At 37.9% G+C, this 16,653-nt stretch overlaps 1 protein-coding gene across 1 annotated transcript; it reads left to right on the top strand.

Annotated features, from left to right (window-relative positions):
• Positions 1–1,792: 1,792 nt before the first annotated feature.
• On the top strand, positions 1,793–16,652 carry LOC113448760 (vomeronasal type-2 receptor 26-like; the record flags this gene model as incomplete). The annotated part of the gene is made up of 5 exons (XM_087916183.1): positions 1,793–2,346; positions 6,046–6,340; positions 7,110–7,943; positions 15,081–15,308; positions 16,542–16,652. Coding segments are annotated over exons 1-5 (1,683 nt in total), but the record flags the coding sequence as incomplete, so codon positions are not given.
• Between the last annotated feature and the right edge of the window lies 1 nt (position 16,653).

A 16,653-nucleotide genomic window follows, 5' to 3' on the forward strand; every position in this document is an offset into this window, starting at 1 on the left:
AGAATGACTTACAGAGGCATAAAGAAGAAATTACATAGCATTTGTAGATAAAGAGATTTCTCAGATTTGTTCTGAATTGCACACTCTCCTTCTTGTAGGTTCAGAGGAGATTCCAGGAGAGCATTCTTGCCTGTTGGATCTCTGGAATTTCATAGATTCCTCAGGACTGAAAGTTTAGCTATCTGCTCCCTAAATCAAAGTTGAAAATCATGCTCAATAACAGATCAGGCTTTTAAAGAAGAGGGGTAGTAGACTAATGGAAAGGAACATTCAACTAAAATATGTAGACAACTGACCTTTATTAAGAAAGTGTTTGAGAAGTGTGTTGATTCTTGTGAGCAAAATGTTTTAACTTAAGGACTTAGTCTAATGTAGAGGAGTCATCAGATGACAGATGTTAAAACCAGCAACTTTATCTTTTTATAAATATTTTATATTTAGAAAGGAAGTTCAGTGAAAAGGAATTGCTATCAGAGAAAATACAGTTGAACTTCAAGGAATATTAAAAGATCACCACCTGGAATTTAATGAATGAATGCTAAGTATTTTTCTAGGATATGTTGAAGGTCTGGAATTAAGCATGTTTCCCAACTATAACTAGAACCAAAGAAACACAGGTTCAAGTCTATCATAAAGTTTACTAGAGAACTTACTAAACCCTAACCCTAATTAATTCAGGATTAAGCCTCAGGATGCTTCTGGATTGAAAAGATTAGCCAAGTATAACCTGTTACCCAGGGGATACCTGAATGTGTTCACAGCACACATTCTTCATGGAGGCTCCTTTCATGTCCCACAATAATGTTGCTAATGCAATTAATTGCTAATGCCAATAATGTTGCGTTCAACTCATGAAGCATTCCTGACCTTCTCTCGAGTTGCCATAGGCAGGGGGATGGGGAATCGAACCTCCCAGTTACATAGAGGAACTAGTATTTCAGTCAAAACAAAGCATATTCCAGCTGGCAACATCAAGGTCATCTCCACGGAGATCCACAGTGGCTGGAGGGAGTGAATTCTACAACCCACGAAATTGCTTCATTGGGGAATGTGACTGATGACACACCATTTTTTTGGGGGGAGAAACAGGGTCAGAGCCAAAGTGTAAATTAAGTGAGGTCAGAGTTGACTTCACTTGGTCTGTGCCGACATGAAGCTCCTGATGGATTTTTTTTTTGAAGCTTGGCCTGAGGCTCATGATTTAATTAGGCATCGGTCAGAACCCTGACAGTTGCTAGTTTCTGGGCAACATCTATTTAATATATACATATTTTAATCTTGTATTTTATGTATTAAATTTTATGTCATATTGTATACCTTATTTTAATTGTGATGCTTCTGACAAACATGAAACTCCTTCAACTTCTTGGAGGAAATCTGGGATAGATCTTTTTAAAAAGTCAAGTGAAGAGTCAGCCAGGATAAGCAATATATCACCTATGGACTAATTTTGCACTTTATATAAATGATTTAATGAAAGAATGAGCAATCCCTAGGGTATAACTCTCAATGACTCCTTTGAGGTTTATTGTGCTCAGTGGTTTGCTAAAAATACATATTTGGAGAAGGTAGAGATTTCAGCTATAAGCATTTGGTTGGGGAAGAATCTCATGGATAATAATTTTTATTGAAATAATCATATGTAATTCTTTTATGTAGAATCAAAGCCAAGAACATAGTTACACACAGGTGTAATGTGGAAGTGAAGTAATAGTCAAACATGGGAGCTTCCTTTTGCAAAGATGAATGTTTGTTGGCAATTAACCTAAATGATTATCATTGATGCTTTATGACACAGCTGCAAAAGCCTTCCAAGAAATACTGAAAAAAAGAATTGACTAGTCAGTCTGGAAGAGGTTATAAAATCTTTCATTTCTGGAACTGAGGGAAAAGTAAGAGGCAGGATTTTGTCTCTTTGGATTCTGGTAGTGATTTCCATTTACTGGAATGTGCTTGTCTATCAGATATGTTTTGCTAACCTTCTTGATGTCAATGCATTGGATGAGAGAACTGAGTAAACCATGGCTATTAGCTGAACATGTTCCTTGATTTTTTTCATTAATGCAAAACAGTCTCAACATAAGCAGCAGTGGGATTGTGACTAAGGACAAGTAAGCCTCCTCTAGACAAAATGTTGAGGGTAGTGATCATGCTATGGTTGATGGTGGATATAAAGCGCCAGATGAATGCTACACTTTGCCCCAGGAGTGATCCTTTTCCTATCCTTCATGAATGGCACAAACCAGGAAATCTCTTTATTGGTGGGATCACCACTCAGATTATATATGTATTTGAGGAACTTCGCTTTGATGAGCATCCTTCACAGAAGTCATTTATGCCCCCTCTGTAAGGAATTCTCCTTTTCCTTTTTCTTCTTCTCCACTTGTCTTCAGAAACTTAAAAAAAAAGATTAGTCCCAAATGTTGTTGTATAAGTTAAGCAGAAAATGTTTCAGAATCTCACACCAATTTTTAACTGGCTCTATTTGTAATCAGAGTTTCCTAAGCATAGACAATGTTGCAACCAGATTGCAAAGAGCCTTTTTGAATGTTATGGACCTCCAATTTTATTATTCCATATGGTTTTGTGGATAAAGTTGTCCAATCATAAAATCTTTTACCGCAGTACAACAGTTATTTCATAGCATCTCTGTTGATCAATATGATCCAGGGCATTATATATTTTTGGTTTGCAGATGGGTACTGATTATAACTGGATGGCTGCTGAATCAGCAAATGCATAAAATTATCTAACAATTTCTATGCACTTCAGACAATATTGCAAATACAGGGCAGTGCCTTTTTGGTACATTTCCTACATCTCTACTATGTAATTCCTTCCTTGTACTCAAATCTCACTGCCTTAAACTAGGATAATATTTGACTTCCCAGTCTAGTCTACAGCTTTGAGTTTTCTTGAAGGAAATCTATTTTATCTCTGTGAGAAATGGGTTGTTTCAAAAGTTGATAAATAAGTACATTTCATCATAAAATCACAGAATCAAAATATTCTAAATTTGGAAGGTTTTTTTTCTTAAGTAGAAGAAACCCTGAGCAGCATAGCCAATCTAAATTAAGTGGGTTTGTTTGACTTGCAGAGCTAAGAATGATGTAGTTACTTTTAAGGATTGCAAGAATGGAAAACTAATATAATCAAAGTTCTTTGTGGTGAAACAAAGTGAAACAAATAGCAAGATTTAGTAGGAAAATATAACACAGTGTAAGAATGAACTTAAGGAATTCAATCAAGCTTCAGCTAGACCTTGCATTATTATTGTAATATTACTGGAATATCTGAAAAAAATACCAAAGGCAATATTGCTGGAACCACAAAATAGACAAAAACAAACAAACAAACAAATAAAAATGAAGAAACTAAAGTTTCCTGGGATTTTAGTATTTGAATAGGCAAGCACCTTCCACAAAACATTCCAGGCTTAGCAAATGTCAATAATAAGGACAAAGATGTTTGGGTAATGGATATGGGACTGTTGGGAAATAGCAGAATAGAAGAGAAATAACTGCAGAAACAGCAAAATGTGAAGACTTGCAAATAGAAATAAAATGATTGTGGTAAAAGAAAGCAAAGATAGTACCAATATAATAGATGACTTAGATCAGTGGCCCCCAACCTTTTGGGCACCAGGGACCAGTTCCATGGAGAATGATTTTTCCATGGACAAGAGGGTGCATGGTTTTGCATACTGCCTCATCCCATAGATGGGGCTTCACTTCTTTTTCACAGTCTGGTTTCTGGCATGCCATGAACCAGTGTCAGGCCACGGACTTTTGGGGACCCTTGCCTTAGATGCAATTCTAAAACAATGGGAGCATGAGCCTCAGTGCCGCAGTGGTTAGAGTGCACTACTGAAGGCAGATCGAATCTCACCAGGCTTGACTCAGCCTTCCATCCTTCCGAGGTGGGTAAAGTGAGGACCCAAATTCTTGGAGGCAATATGCTGACTCTGTAAGCTGCTTAGAGAAGGCTGTAAAAGCACTGTGAAGTGATATATAAGTCCAAGTTCTATTGCTATCTATTGAAAGCCATCATCATTGAGAAAATTACCACCAGTGAATTACAAAAGCAACTCTCTTCTATCAGCAACTTTACTTGGTATGGTTTATAACCCTCTATTGTATCTTTAATATCATTAAGCAACACTATTTGCTATCCTAGTTCCTTGTGAACAACACTATAGGTGGATAAAAATGGTAAATTCAGTCTAAACATTTGGATCAGAGGTGGTATTCAGCAGGTTCTGACTAATTCTGTAGAACTGGTAGCAGAAATTTTGAGTAGTTCGGAAAACTGGCAAATACCACCTCTGATTGACCCTGCTGCCATCTATTCTCTGCCTCCTGAGTCCCAGCCAATCGGCTGGATCTTCTTTTGTTGCCCTGCACAGGAGAACGGAGCTGGAAAGCAGGTTAGTGAGGTGAGGAGGGAATAGGAATATATTTATTTATTTATTTATTTATTTATTTATTTATTTGTCAATTGCTTACAAGATAATAGGTATAAGTAAAAACATAGTTATGAATACATGGATACATGTAAGAAAAATAAAAAAATAAAAGAAACAATAGGACAGGGACGGTAGGCACGTTGGTACGCTTATGCATGCCCCCTACAGACCTCTTAGGAAAGAGGTGAGGTCAATGGTAGACATTCTAAGGTTAAAGTGTTGGGGGTTTGGGGAAGAAACAACAGTGCCAGGTAGAGTATTCCAGACATTGACCACTCTATTGCTGAAGTCGTATTTCCTGCAATCAAGTTTGGTGCGGTTTACCTTGAGTTTGTATCTCTTGTCTGCTCTTGTGTTGTTATGGTTGAAGCTGAAGTATTCATTGACAGATAGGACATTGAAATGTATGATTTTATATACTATACTTAGATCGGACCGAAGGCAGCACAGTTCTAGCTTTTCTAGATCTAGAATTTCGAGTCTGGTGGCATACAATATTCTCCAACAAGTAGAGTGGAGAACTCTTCTTGTGAAATATTTCTGGACTTTCTCAACTGTGCTAATATCAGATACGTAATGTGGGTTCCAGATTGATGAGCTGTATTCGAGTATTGGTCTAGCAAATGTTTTGTATGCTCTAGTTATTAGTGTAATATTACCAGAGAAAAAGCTATGTAAGATTAGGTTAACAACTCTTAATGTCTTTTCGGTGATGTAGTTACAGTGGGCTCTAGCACTTAGATCATTAGAGATGAGTACTCCAAGATCCTTGACAGAGTTTGGATCATCAACAAGGTCTTGACTATTCAGCCTGTATTTTATTTTCTGATATTTTTTTTGCCAATATTTTGCAGTAAACTTCTCCCAGGAGTGGGGAGGGAATGGAGAGTTTGCAGTATCCTTCCCCTGGAGTGGATTGGGAAGAGAGATTTTACAGTATTCTTCCCCTGTCACACCCAGCAAACCATGCCCACGAAGCCATACCCACAGAACCAGTACAAATTTTTGAATCCCACCACTGATTTGGATGATGGTTTGATGAATTATACTCTTCCATGATATACCTCAGACCTTCTAGTATTGTACCAGCAAATAGAGGTAGAATAATTAAAGTCAAAGGAATAAAAGATAGCTCTCTTCCACTGAAGCAAAGAAAGTACACATAGTCATAGGCACCTTGGGTGCCGTTCCAAAACATTTGAAGCATCACTTCAAAACATCAAAAAAGCGTCCATCAATTGAAAAAGGCAGCTTTAATGGAACAACCTATTTCTTGCCACAATATTTTTAACCCCACCCAACATGAAGTTCTACCTATTCCCAGAACTGATAGGTGGATGAAACTGCCATATCCAGTCTAAATATCTGGTTGATTGTGTGACCAGCTATAATCAAGCTACATTCTAGATCTATAATTGAATTGCACAAGAAATTTTCATGCAGGCTAGATAGATACCCGTTCCTTATTGATCTTCATATCTGATGCCTACAATTTTGCAAATTTCATATTGTTATTGTTGCTTCGCAGAATATATTCCTCTTGCCTCAATCCCTTACTTATCTCACAATGACATTTTCAGATCCATTTTAAAGTTGTATCAGCATTCCCTGATTTTGGCATTTGCAGTGAAACAGATCAACTCAAACTCAAGATTTTTATCTAACATTACCCTTGGATTTTTCATTTGCGACAACTATTTTGATGCCCGGTTGACTTACCGTACCACTTTGGAGATTCTCTTCCGAACAAATCAGTTGGCTGTCAACTACAGATGTGCTATCAAAGAGAATGTCATGGTGGCCATTATTGGTGGATTTGGTGCTGATATCTCATACTTCATATCAGATGTCACAAGTCTTTATAAAATCCCACAGGTAACACACACACATGTATGAAAATCCATCTATATGGAAAAACTGAAAGGAATAGGTAATAATTGTTTCCCAAGTAGACTCTACTTCAATGATACATCAAAAAGTACTGATGAAATTTGGAATTAAGACATATTTGATGCAACATATTGAAAATAATTTGTTAAAAATGGTTATCAGTTATGAGAGCTTTAGGTGGTTATCTAGGTGTAAGTTCATCCTCAACCATGGAAGCTAATAGGGTCTCTCAGCAAAAGCTATGTGGTTGCTTCTTGTTGTTGTTGTGTCCGACCCATCACGACCCTGTGGACAATGTTCTCCAGGCCTTCCTTGTCTCTACCATCCCCCAGAGTCCATTTAAACTCACACCGACTGCTTCAGTGATTCTACTCAGCCACCTCATTCTTGTTATCCCCTTATTCTATTGCTTCAACCGTTCCCAGCATTAGGCTCTTCCCCGATGAGTCCTTCCTTCTCATTAAGTGGCCAACATGGGGTTACTTAGAATACTCCATATGTCTTCTTGGGCACCTGAAGAAAAGGCAGGGTATATATTTAAGAAATAAACAAAAAAAGTAATGTTCTATTTATTTAGTATTCAGTGCATAGCAATCATAGTAGTCAACTCTTTGTTTGCAATTGAAAATGAAATCCCATGCAAGACAAGAGCTTGAAAAAAATGTATGCATCTGTGTGTTCTTGAAGAAAATATATTTCTCAAGGGAGTGGAGACTTTCGAACCATAATTAACGAACTATACATTTTATTTTAGCTTGCTTATGGCTCATTTCCTCCCAAGAAGCATGAAACAAAGATGGCTGCTTCCTTTTACCGCATGGCTCCCAATGAAAAACTTCAGGTTGTGGGAATAATCTGTTTGCTGAAGCATTTTGGATGGACCTGGATTGGCCTTTTAATTTTGGATGATGATAGTGGAGATAATTTCCTCCAAGCCCTGGAACCACTACTTTCTGAGAACAGGATCTGCTCTGCTTTTTTGGAGAGATTTCCCAAACAAGCCTTTTTTTTTATTTTTCAAAATCCTATGGTGGGTAGGATAAATGTTCACATGAGGGAAACCAAAGTCAATACATTCGTCTTTTATGGTGAAAGCTTCACAGCAATGCTTCTGTTTTTGTTCGTTAAATATATAGATGAAAGCTGTGGAAAAATGTGGATTTTGTCTGCTCAAATTGACCTCACATTGACAAGTCTTCATCGACCCTCAGATTTACAGCTGTTTGATGGAGCAATTTCCTTTGATATTCACTCCAATGAACTGCCAGGGTTCAATGAATTCCTATGGGGCATAAAACCATTCCAGACCCAAAGATCTAGTTTGTTCAAAGAGTTCTGGGAACAAGGCTTCGATTGCTCCTTTTCAGAGAACAATAAACCAATGGAAAACGGTGAAGCATGTACTGGGAGGGAAGATCTGCGAAACCTTCCCAGGCATTTATTTGAGATGACTGGTCACAGTTACAGTATCTACAATGCAATCTATGCTGTAGCACATGCTTTACATAGCATGAACTTACTTAGGTCTAAATATAAAAGAGTAGCAGAGAGAACAAAGGATGAACTTCAAGGTCAAGGCACTTGGAAGGTAATAATTTGTGAATCAAAGACTTGTGAATCATTGCAAGGAGCAAATTAGTAGCAGGTAAATGTATACCAGTCATCCTCAACTTACAACAATTCATTTAGTGACCATTCAAAGTTACAATGGCACTGAAAAAAGTGACTCATGAAAAAAGTGAGCTGCAGTAGCGCAGTGGTTAGAATGCAGTAACTTCAGGCTACCTCTGATGACTGCCGGCTGCCTGCAGTTTGGAAGTTTGAATCCCACCAGGCTCCAGGTTGACTCAGCCTTCCATCCTTCCGAGGTGGTTAAAATGAGGACCCAGACTGTTGGGGGCAAGAGGCTGACTCTGTAAACCGTTTAGAGAGTGCTGGAAAGCATTCTGAAGTGGTATATAAATCTAAATGTTTTTGCTATTGCTTATGGCCATCTTTCACACCTACAACCATTGCAGCATCCTCATGGTCATCTGAACAAGATTCAGATGCCTGGCAACTAACTCATAGCTATGACAGTTGCAGTTCCCAAGGATAAGAACCCTTTTTACAACCTTCTGACAAACAAAGTCAATGGGGAAGCCTGATTCACTTAACAACTGTGTTACTAACTTCACTACTGCAATGATTGACTTAACAATTGTGTTACTAACTTCACTACTGCAACGATTCTTTTAACAACTTTGGCAAGACAGGTCATAAAAGGGGGTGAAATTCACTTCACAACAGCATAGCAACACAAAATTGTGGGCACTCTCATGGTTGTAATTCAAGGACGACCCATAATGAGGTCTTCCTCTTTCTCTAATTTGTGAGCAGTATTGGCTGAAGGTTTTTAGTGTTGGGTCACTTTGACAGAAAGATGGGATTCACTCTCCATTTTATTTATTTATTTGTTTGTTTGTTTGTTTGTTTGTTTATTTATTTGTCAATTGCTTACAAGATAATAGGTATAAGTAAAAACATAGTTATGAATACATGGATACATGTAAGAAAAATAAAAAAATAAAAGAAACAATAGGACAGGGACGGTAGGCACGTTGGTACGCTTATGCATGCCCCCTACAGACCTCTTAGGAAAGAGGTGAGGTCAATGGTAGACATTCTAAGGTTAAAGTGTTGGGGGTTTGGGGAAGAAACCACAGTGTCAGGTAGAGTATTCCAGACATTGACCACTCTATTGCTGAAATCGTATTTCCTGCAATCAAATTTGGTGCGGTTTACCTTGAGTTTGCATCTATTGTTTGCTCTTGTGTTGTTATGGTTGAAACTGAAGTATTCATTGACAGATAGGACATTGAAATGTATGATTTTATATACTATACTTAGATCGGACTGAAGGTGGCATAATGGTGCCATAAGGTATGGTAGCATATAATGGCAGAAGGTATTCTGCAGCAAGTAGGGGAGTGGAGAACTCTTCTTGTGAAATATTACTGGACTTTCTCAACTGTGTTAATATCAGATATGTAATGCGGGTTCCAGACTGATGAGCTGTATTCAAGCATTGGTCTAGCAAATGTTTTGTATGCTCCAATTATTAGTGTAATATTACCAGAGAAAAAGCTACATAAGACTAGGTTAACAACTCTTAATGACTTTTTGGCTATGTAGTTACAGTGGGCTTTAGCACTTAGATCATTAGAGATGAGTACTCCAAGATCTTTGACAGAGTTTGGAGCATCAAACAAGGTCTTGACTATTCAGCCTGTATTTTATTTTCTGATTTTATTTTTTGCCAATATGTAAGACAGATCATTTGTTTGTTGAGCTTTGAAGTTGCCATTTGTTTGACCATTCTGATACATAGTCAAGGTCTTTTCGAAGGGTAGCAGTATTGTCTGTGGTGTTGAATAGCTTTACATCATCAGCGAAGAGAACTCAATTGCTCTTGATATGATTGCAGAGGTCATTTATGTAGATTATGAAAAGAGTTGGTCCTAGAACACTGCCTTGGGGAACACCACTATTGACAGTTACATAATTTGATAGGACGCTCCCAATTTTGTCCATTTCTTGTCTGTTTGACAGGAATGCTTCTATCCAGCTATGCAGGTGTCCAGAGATACTGTAAGATTTTAGTTTTAGTAGTAGTTTGTTGTGTACCACTGCATCAAAGGCTTTACAGAAGTCTATGTAGATTGTGTCTATTGCCCTGATCAAGTTGTGTAGTCCATATGTTGTTGCAATGTAAGAATTGCAGATTACATGATAGTTTTTTTCCTGAAACCAAATTGTTTATTAGAGAGTTGGCTGTTTGTTTCTAAGTGGCGGATGATGGATTGGTTAATAATTGATTCCATGATTTTACAGGTGACGCAGAATAAAGAGATTGGTCTGTAATTTTCAACTAGGCTGGGGTCTCCCTTTTTGAAGATGGGGATGACCCTGGCTTGTGACCATAATTTTGGCAAGGAGCTTGTCCTGAAAGATTTTTCAAAGATTATGCTTAGAGGTTCGGCTATGGCAATGGATAGCTTTTTTAAGCAGTAGGCACATATTCCATCTGGTCCAATAGATAGAGATGTTTTTAGATTGCATAGTGCTTTTTCAACATTGTCTTCCGTAAAATTGATATGTATTGGACCATTGTAGTTGTCTCTGGTTAAACCACCCAACCTGGAATAACTTCAGCATGTGCCTCACGTCCACCAATCTGGGGTTGATCTTGCTGAGATTGGGTGGGGTGTGTTACAGGATGGATTCTAGCTTCCAACAATGATTGCCAATACTTTCACAAAAGAAGGCTGAGGAGGACTCTAAAGGGAGTAACCTGAAGCAATATAGGTGTTCCATTTCAACCTCACTGTTTTACTAAGCAGCCTCTAAGGGACATATTTGAACCTTGAGAGCAGGTATGTAGTGCTGGATGCCATGATATGAGAAACATCCTGAGGCCCTGAAAAAGTTGTAAAAAAGAAGAGGGGGCTTACAGCATAAATCTTATTCTCATACATTTATAGTACATTTTCCCACAAAAAGAGAAAACTAAGGGGAAATATGATAACCATCTTCCAGTGCTGAAGATCTGTCACGTACTATAGAAGAGAGCTTAATTTTATTTTCCCTAACACTGTGATGGTGAATCTATGGCATGCATACAGAAGTGGCATGCAGAGCCATCTCTCCAGGCACATGAGGTGTTGCTCTTCCAGGAGCTTGTTAATCCTGAGCTTCCAGTTTCCAGTGCACACATGCATGCCCGCCAGTTGGTCTTCATGCATACCTGCCAGAAACCAGAAGACCAGCTGGCTGGCATGCATGTGCATGCATGGGAGTTCTGGAAAACAGAAGAGCAGTCCCCCATGTGTACCGGCCACCTGGTCTTCCGGTTTCTGGCACACATGCATATGCAAAGACCAGCCCATCTTTGCACATGGGAGCACATGCCAGAAACTGGAAGACCAGGTGGCATGCCTGTGCTGGAAACTGGAACCTCAGCTTCCCAGCATGTGCATGCATGCCAGGGAGTGGTGCTCTTCCAATTTCTAGCACTCCTGCAGATGCACACCAGGGAACTAACCCCCCCACACACATGCGTTCCTGTTTCAGCACTCAGTGCCGAAAAGATCTGCCAACACTGCCCTAACACATGAGAGAACAAGAAGACCTTTACCAATGCAGTCAATTTATACTTTATTTATTTATTTATTTAATTTATTTGTCAATTGTTTACGAGATAATAAGTAAAAGTGTATACATAATTATGGATACATGAAATATAAGAAAAATGAAAGAAAAATGAAAGAAACAATAGGACAGGGACGGTAGGCACGTTGGTGCACTTATGCACGCCCCCCTACAGACCTCTTAGGAAAGGGGTGAGGTCAATAGTAGACAGTCTAAGGTTAAAGTTTTTGGGGTTTGGGGAAGAAACTACAGAGTCGGGTAGAGTATTCCAGACATTGACCACTCTGTTGCTGAAGTCGTATTTCCTGCAATCAACCTTGGTGCGGTTAACCTTGAGTTTGTATCTGTTGTGTGCTCTTGTGTTGTTATGGTTGAAGCTGAAGTATTCATTGACAGGTAGGACATTGCAATGTATGATTTTCTTTACCATGCTTAAATCAGACCGAAGACGGCGTAATTCAAGGTTTTCTAGTTCTAGAATTTCAAGTCTGGTGGCATAAGGTATTCTACAACGAGTAGAGGAGTGGAGAACTCTTCTTGTGAAATATTTCTGGACTTTCTCAATTGTGCTAATATCAGATACGTAATGTGGGTTCCAGACTGATGAGCTATATTCGAGTATTGGTCTAGCAAATGTTTTGTATGCTCTAGTTAGTAGTGTGATATTACCAGAGAAAAAGCTACGTAAGATTAGGTTAACAACTCTTAATGCCTTTTTGGCTATGTAGTTGCAGTGGCCACTAGCACTTAGATCATTAGAGGTGAGTATTCCAAGGTCCTTTACAGAGCTTGGATCATCAACAAGATCTTGACTATTCAGCTTGTATTTTATTTTCGGATTTTTTTGCCAATATGTAAGACAGAGCATTTATTTGTTGAGATTTGAAGTTGCCATTTGTTTGACCATTCTGATACACAGTCAAGATCTTTTTGAAGGGTAGCAGTATTGTCTGTGGTATTGAACAGCTTTACATCATCAGCGAAAAAAACGCAGTTGCTCTTAATATGATCACAGAGGTCATTTATGTAGAGTATGAAGAGAGTTGGTCCTAGAACACTGCCTTGGGGAACACCACTATTGACAGGTACAGAATTTGATAGGACACTCCCAATTTTGACCATTTGTTGTCTGTTTGACAGGAATGCTTCTATCCAGTTATGCAGTTGTCCAGAGATACCATAGGATTTTATTTTTAGTAGTAGTTTGTCATGTACCACTGAATCAAAGGCTTTACAGAAGTCTATGTAGATTGCATCTATTGTTTTGCCCTGATCAAGTTGTGTAGTCCATATGTTTTTGCAGTGTAAGAGTTGCAGATTACAGGATAGTTTTTCTGAAACCAAATTGTTTATTGGAGAGTAGGTTGTTTGTCTCTAAGTGGAGGATGATGGATTGGTTAATAATTGATTCCATGACTTTACAGGTGGCGCAGCATAAGGAGATTGGTCTGTAATTTTCAACTAGGCAAGGGTCTCCCTTTTGAAGATGGGGATGACTGTGGCTTGTGACCATAGGTTAGGCAAGGAACTGGTCCTGAAAGATTTTTCAAAGATTATGCTTAGAGGTTTGGCTATGGCAGTGGATAACTTTTTTAAGAAATAGGCACATATTCCATCTGGTCCAATAGATAGGGATGGTTTTAGATTGCGTAGTGCTTTTTCAACATTGTCTTCTGTAAAATCGATATGTATTAGATCACTGTAGTTATCTGTGGTTCGGCTAAGAAATGCTGGGCATGATCCATTGCTGTTTACAAATACTGAGCCAAAAAATGTGTTAAAGATGTTGGCTTTAATGGTGTTGTGGTTGCAGTCTTTACCATTAGGTCCTATCAGGGGTGGGATGGACCTTGAATCTTTTAGTTTGTTGTTTACAAAATTGTAAAAAGCATTGGTGGAATTGGTGCTTAGAAGGTTTTCCTCTTGTTTAATGTGATAATTGGTGCATTCGGACTTTATTTGGTGGCATAAATTTTTGTATCGGCTTTTGAAATTGGCAACGTGACCAGATTTCTTTTTCCACCAGAGTGATCTCTTTTTGGATTGAAGTTTCCTTATTGTTATGGGCAATCTGTTTTTTTGTTTTGTTTTGGGAGTAGTTGTTGGTACATATAGTTTGATGACTCTTTTGACTTCAAGTAAAAATATGTTGTAATGGTCTTCAACAGTATTGCATCCAGTGAATAGAGATTGCCAATCAAGGGATGAGAGATCGTTGTTTATAAGATCATAGTTGCCTTTTTGAAATTATAATTGGGGATCACATCATTGTGGTGGTTTTGTGTGAACGTATGTTGAGACAAAAGTCAATCATATTGTGGTCACTGCTGGAAAAGGGTTCTTTAGTTTGTATTCCGTAAATTAAATTCAAACTATTGCAGAAGATGAGATCGAGGCAGTTGTTTAGTCTAGTGTTGTTGGATACTAGTTGTTCCAGTCCCAGATTTGTAACAGCATTGTAAAAGGTTGCATGTATGGTTTCAGTTGTACATTCATTTAGGGTCCAGTCAATATGAGGCAGATTGAAATCACCAAGAAAGATAAAAGGGTATGGGCAGGATGCTGCCCATGTTAGTAGTGTATTTAGCTTGTTTACATGTTCGATGTCATAATCAGGTGCTCTGTAACATAGTAAGAATCAAATTGTGATTTGTTTTTCCGCCAGAGTGATCTCTTTTTGGATTGAAGTTTCCTTATTGTTATGGGCAATCTGTTTTTCTGTTTTGTTTTGGGAGTAGTTGTTGGTACATATAGTTTGATGACTCTTTTGACTTCAAGTAAAAATATGTTGTAATGGTCTTCAACAGTATTGCATCCAGTGAATAGAGATTGCCAATCAAGGGATGAGAGATCGTTGTTTATGAGATCATAGTTGCCTTTTTTGAAATTATAATTGGGGATCACCTTCTGCAAATACTCATTTTTAATCTACTCTGAACCTGAAAGAAACAACAATTTCAACAGCCAAAGATGTATCTCATAGGTTGTGTGATGAAATAAGCAAGAAAAATGCTTCTCACTAACAGAATAACAGTTAGAAGGTCTTTTGAGATCTTCTAGCTCAGCTCCCTGCTCAAGCAAGAAATCCTATAACCATTTCAGATAAATGGTTGTCCAGTCTCTTCTTAAAAACCTTCAGTGTTGGAGCCCCTAACAACTTCTCAAGGCAAGTCATTCTGCTGATTAATTGTTCTAATTGTCCATTGAATTTTTTGGATTTTGAGAGCAGGGAAGTAATCCTAAACCATGATATGGATTATTTTGCTTTGAAGCTAGCTTTTCATATAAGAGGTATCCATTACAAGCCACCATGATGTCAGTATAGAAATGTCCCATATCTCTGCCTCACTTGTAGAAGACAATAGCTGTGACTAGTGCAAGATGTTGTAGTTGAACGAAAGTCCTACTTAAATTTGATTGATAGATAATGGTGGGAGTTGACACTTTTGTTTCTCTACAGATAAATTTCAGGAAGTCTTGATGTATCCCATAACTTTGTTTTTTGTCATTTTTGTTCCCTCTCATTTTTATTTAGCTTCACTCATTTCTTCAAGGGCTTTCATTCAATAATTCACTTGGAGAAACTGTGTCCATCAACCAAAATAGAGAAGTATTTTCTGGATTTGATATTACAAATGTGGTTATGTTTCCAAACAATTCCTACCGTAAATTAAAAATTGGAAAGATGGATCCCAAAGCACTTGAAGGAAACAAATTTGTGATTCATGAAGATTTAATTGTGTGGCACAAATACTTTAAGCAGGTTTGGATTTTTGATTTATTTCATTATTTTGAATGAAAGATTTGGAGATCAGAGATGAGTTTGATGATACAGCCTGCTCTCCTATCCTTTAATCAATTAAAATTAATTACCCTGTACTCCAATTCTTGCAGCTTTTCTGCTGAATGGGGAGAATTTAAGAGATTATTTTTTTGGGTGGGGGGGAGATGGAGAGTTTGCTGTTTATTTTATTTTATTTTTATTTTATTTATTTTGTTTGTCAAACACATACAAGATAACAAGTATAGGTATGAACATAAACAGGAATAAAGGAAATAAATACAGATAAATGGGGACAGTAAGACAGGGACAGTAGGGAATTCTATTGTGAATGGAGGAGTGGAGTACTCTTCTTGAGAAATACCTCTGAACCCGCTCAATTGTGTTAATGTCTGATATACAGTGTGGGTTCCAGGTGGATGAGCTGTATTTGAGAAGTGATCTGGCAAAGGTTTTGTATGCCCTAGAACAATAGAACAAAATTTAGGAATAATTGAATAACAGACATTTAAAAATAATTGACCAGAAAATAAAAAGTTGATGAGTTATAGGAAGTCTGAGAATCAGTGAGCCAACTAATGTTGCACATGCTGATTTCATTGGGGTTGAAAAAACAAAACTTCTGCTTTAATTATAGGAGCAATATAAGTAGTCCTCAACTTATGACCACAATTGAACCCAAAATTTCTGTTGCTAAATGAGACATTTGTTAAGTGAGTTTTGCCCCATTTTATGACCTTTCTTGCCACAGTTTTTAAGTGAATCAATGTTACTGATAAATAGTAACCTGGTTGTTAAGTGAATCTGCCTTCGCCATTGACTTTGCTTGTCAGAAGGTTGCAAAAGAGGATCACATGACCCAGGGACACAGGTCATAATTATGAACTGGTTGCAAGCATCTGAATTCTGATCATGTGATCATGGAGATGTTGCAAAGGTCATAACTGTGAAAAATGGTCACATTGCTGTTGTAACTTTGAATGGTCACTAAATGAACTGTTGTAAATTGGGGGAACCTGTAGAGTAGAAACTGAGTAGCTCACTCTTCATGTCATGGCTGGAGAAGAACATTCAAAAGTCCATCAACTAGAAAGAGTATGAAGAAAATGTTAACTTGAATGCCTTGATTAAAGGAATTGGCTTAATTATGGTGGTGATTTTTTAAATTTATTGTTACATCAACAAATCCTGGTTTACATCCTGGTTTATCAACAGGTCTTACCCCGTTCGGTGTGTAATGATCCCTGTCCTGCTGGCTATCAGAAGAAAAAGAAAGAAGGCCAAAAATTTTGCTGCTATGATTGCGATCCATGTTCTGATGGGAAAA

The sequence above is a fragment of the Pseudonaja textilis genome, chromosome Z, assembly GCF_049901715.1.
Source record: "Pseudonaja textilis isolate UNSWEBS1 chromosome Z, rPseTex1.2, whole genome shotgun sequence".
In the NCBI taxonomy this organism is placed as follows: domain Eukaryota; kingdom Metazoa; phylum Chordata; class Lepidosauria; order Squamata; family Elapidae; genus Pseudonaja; species Pseudonaja textilis.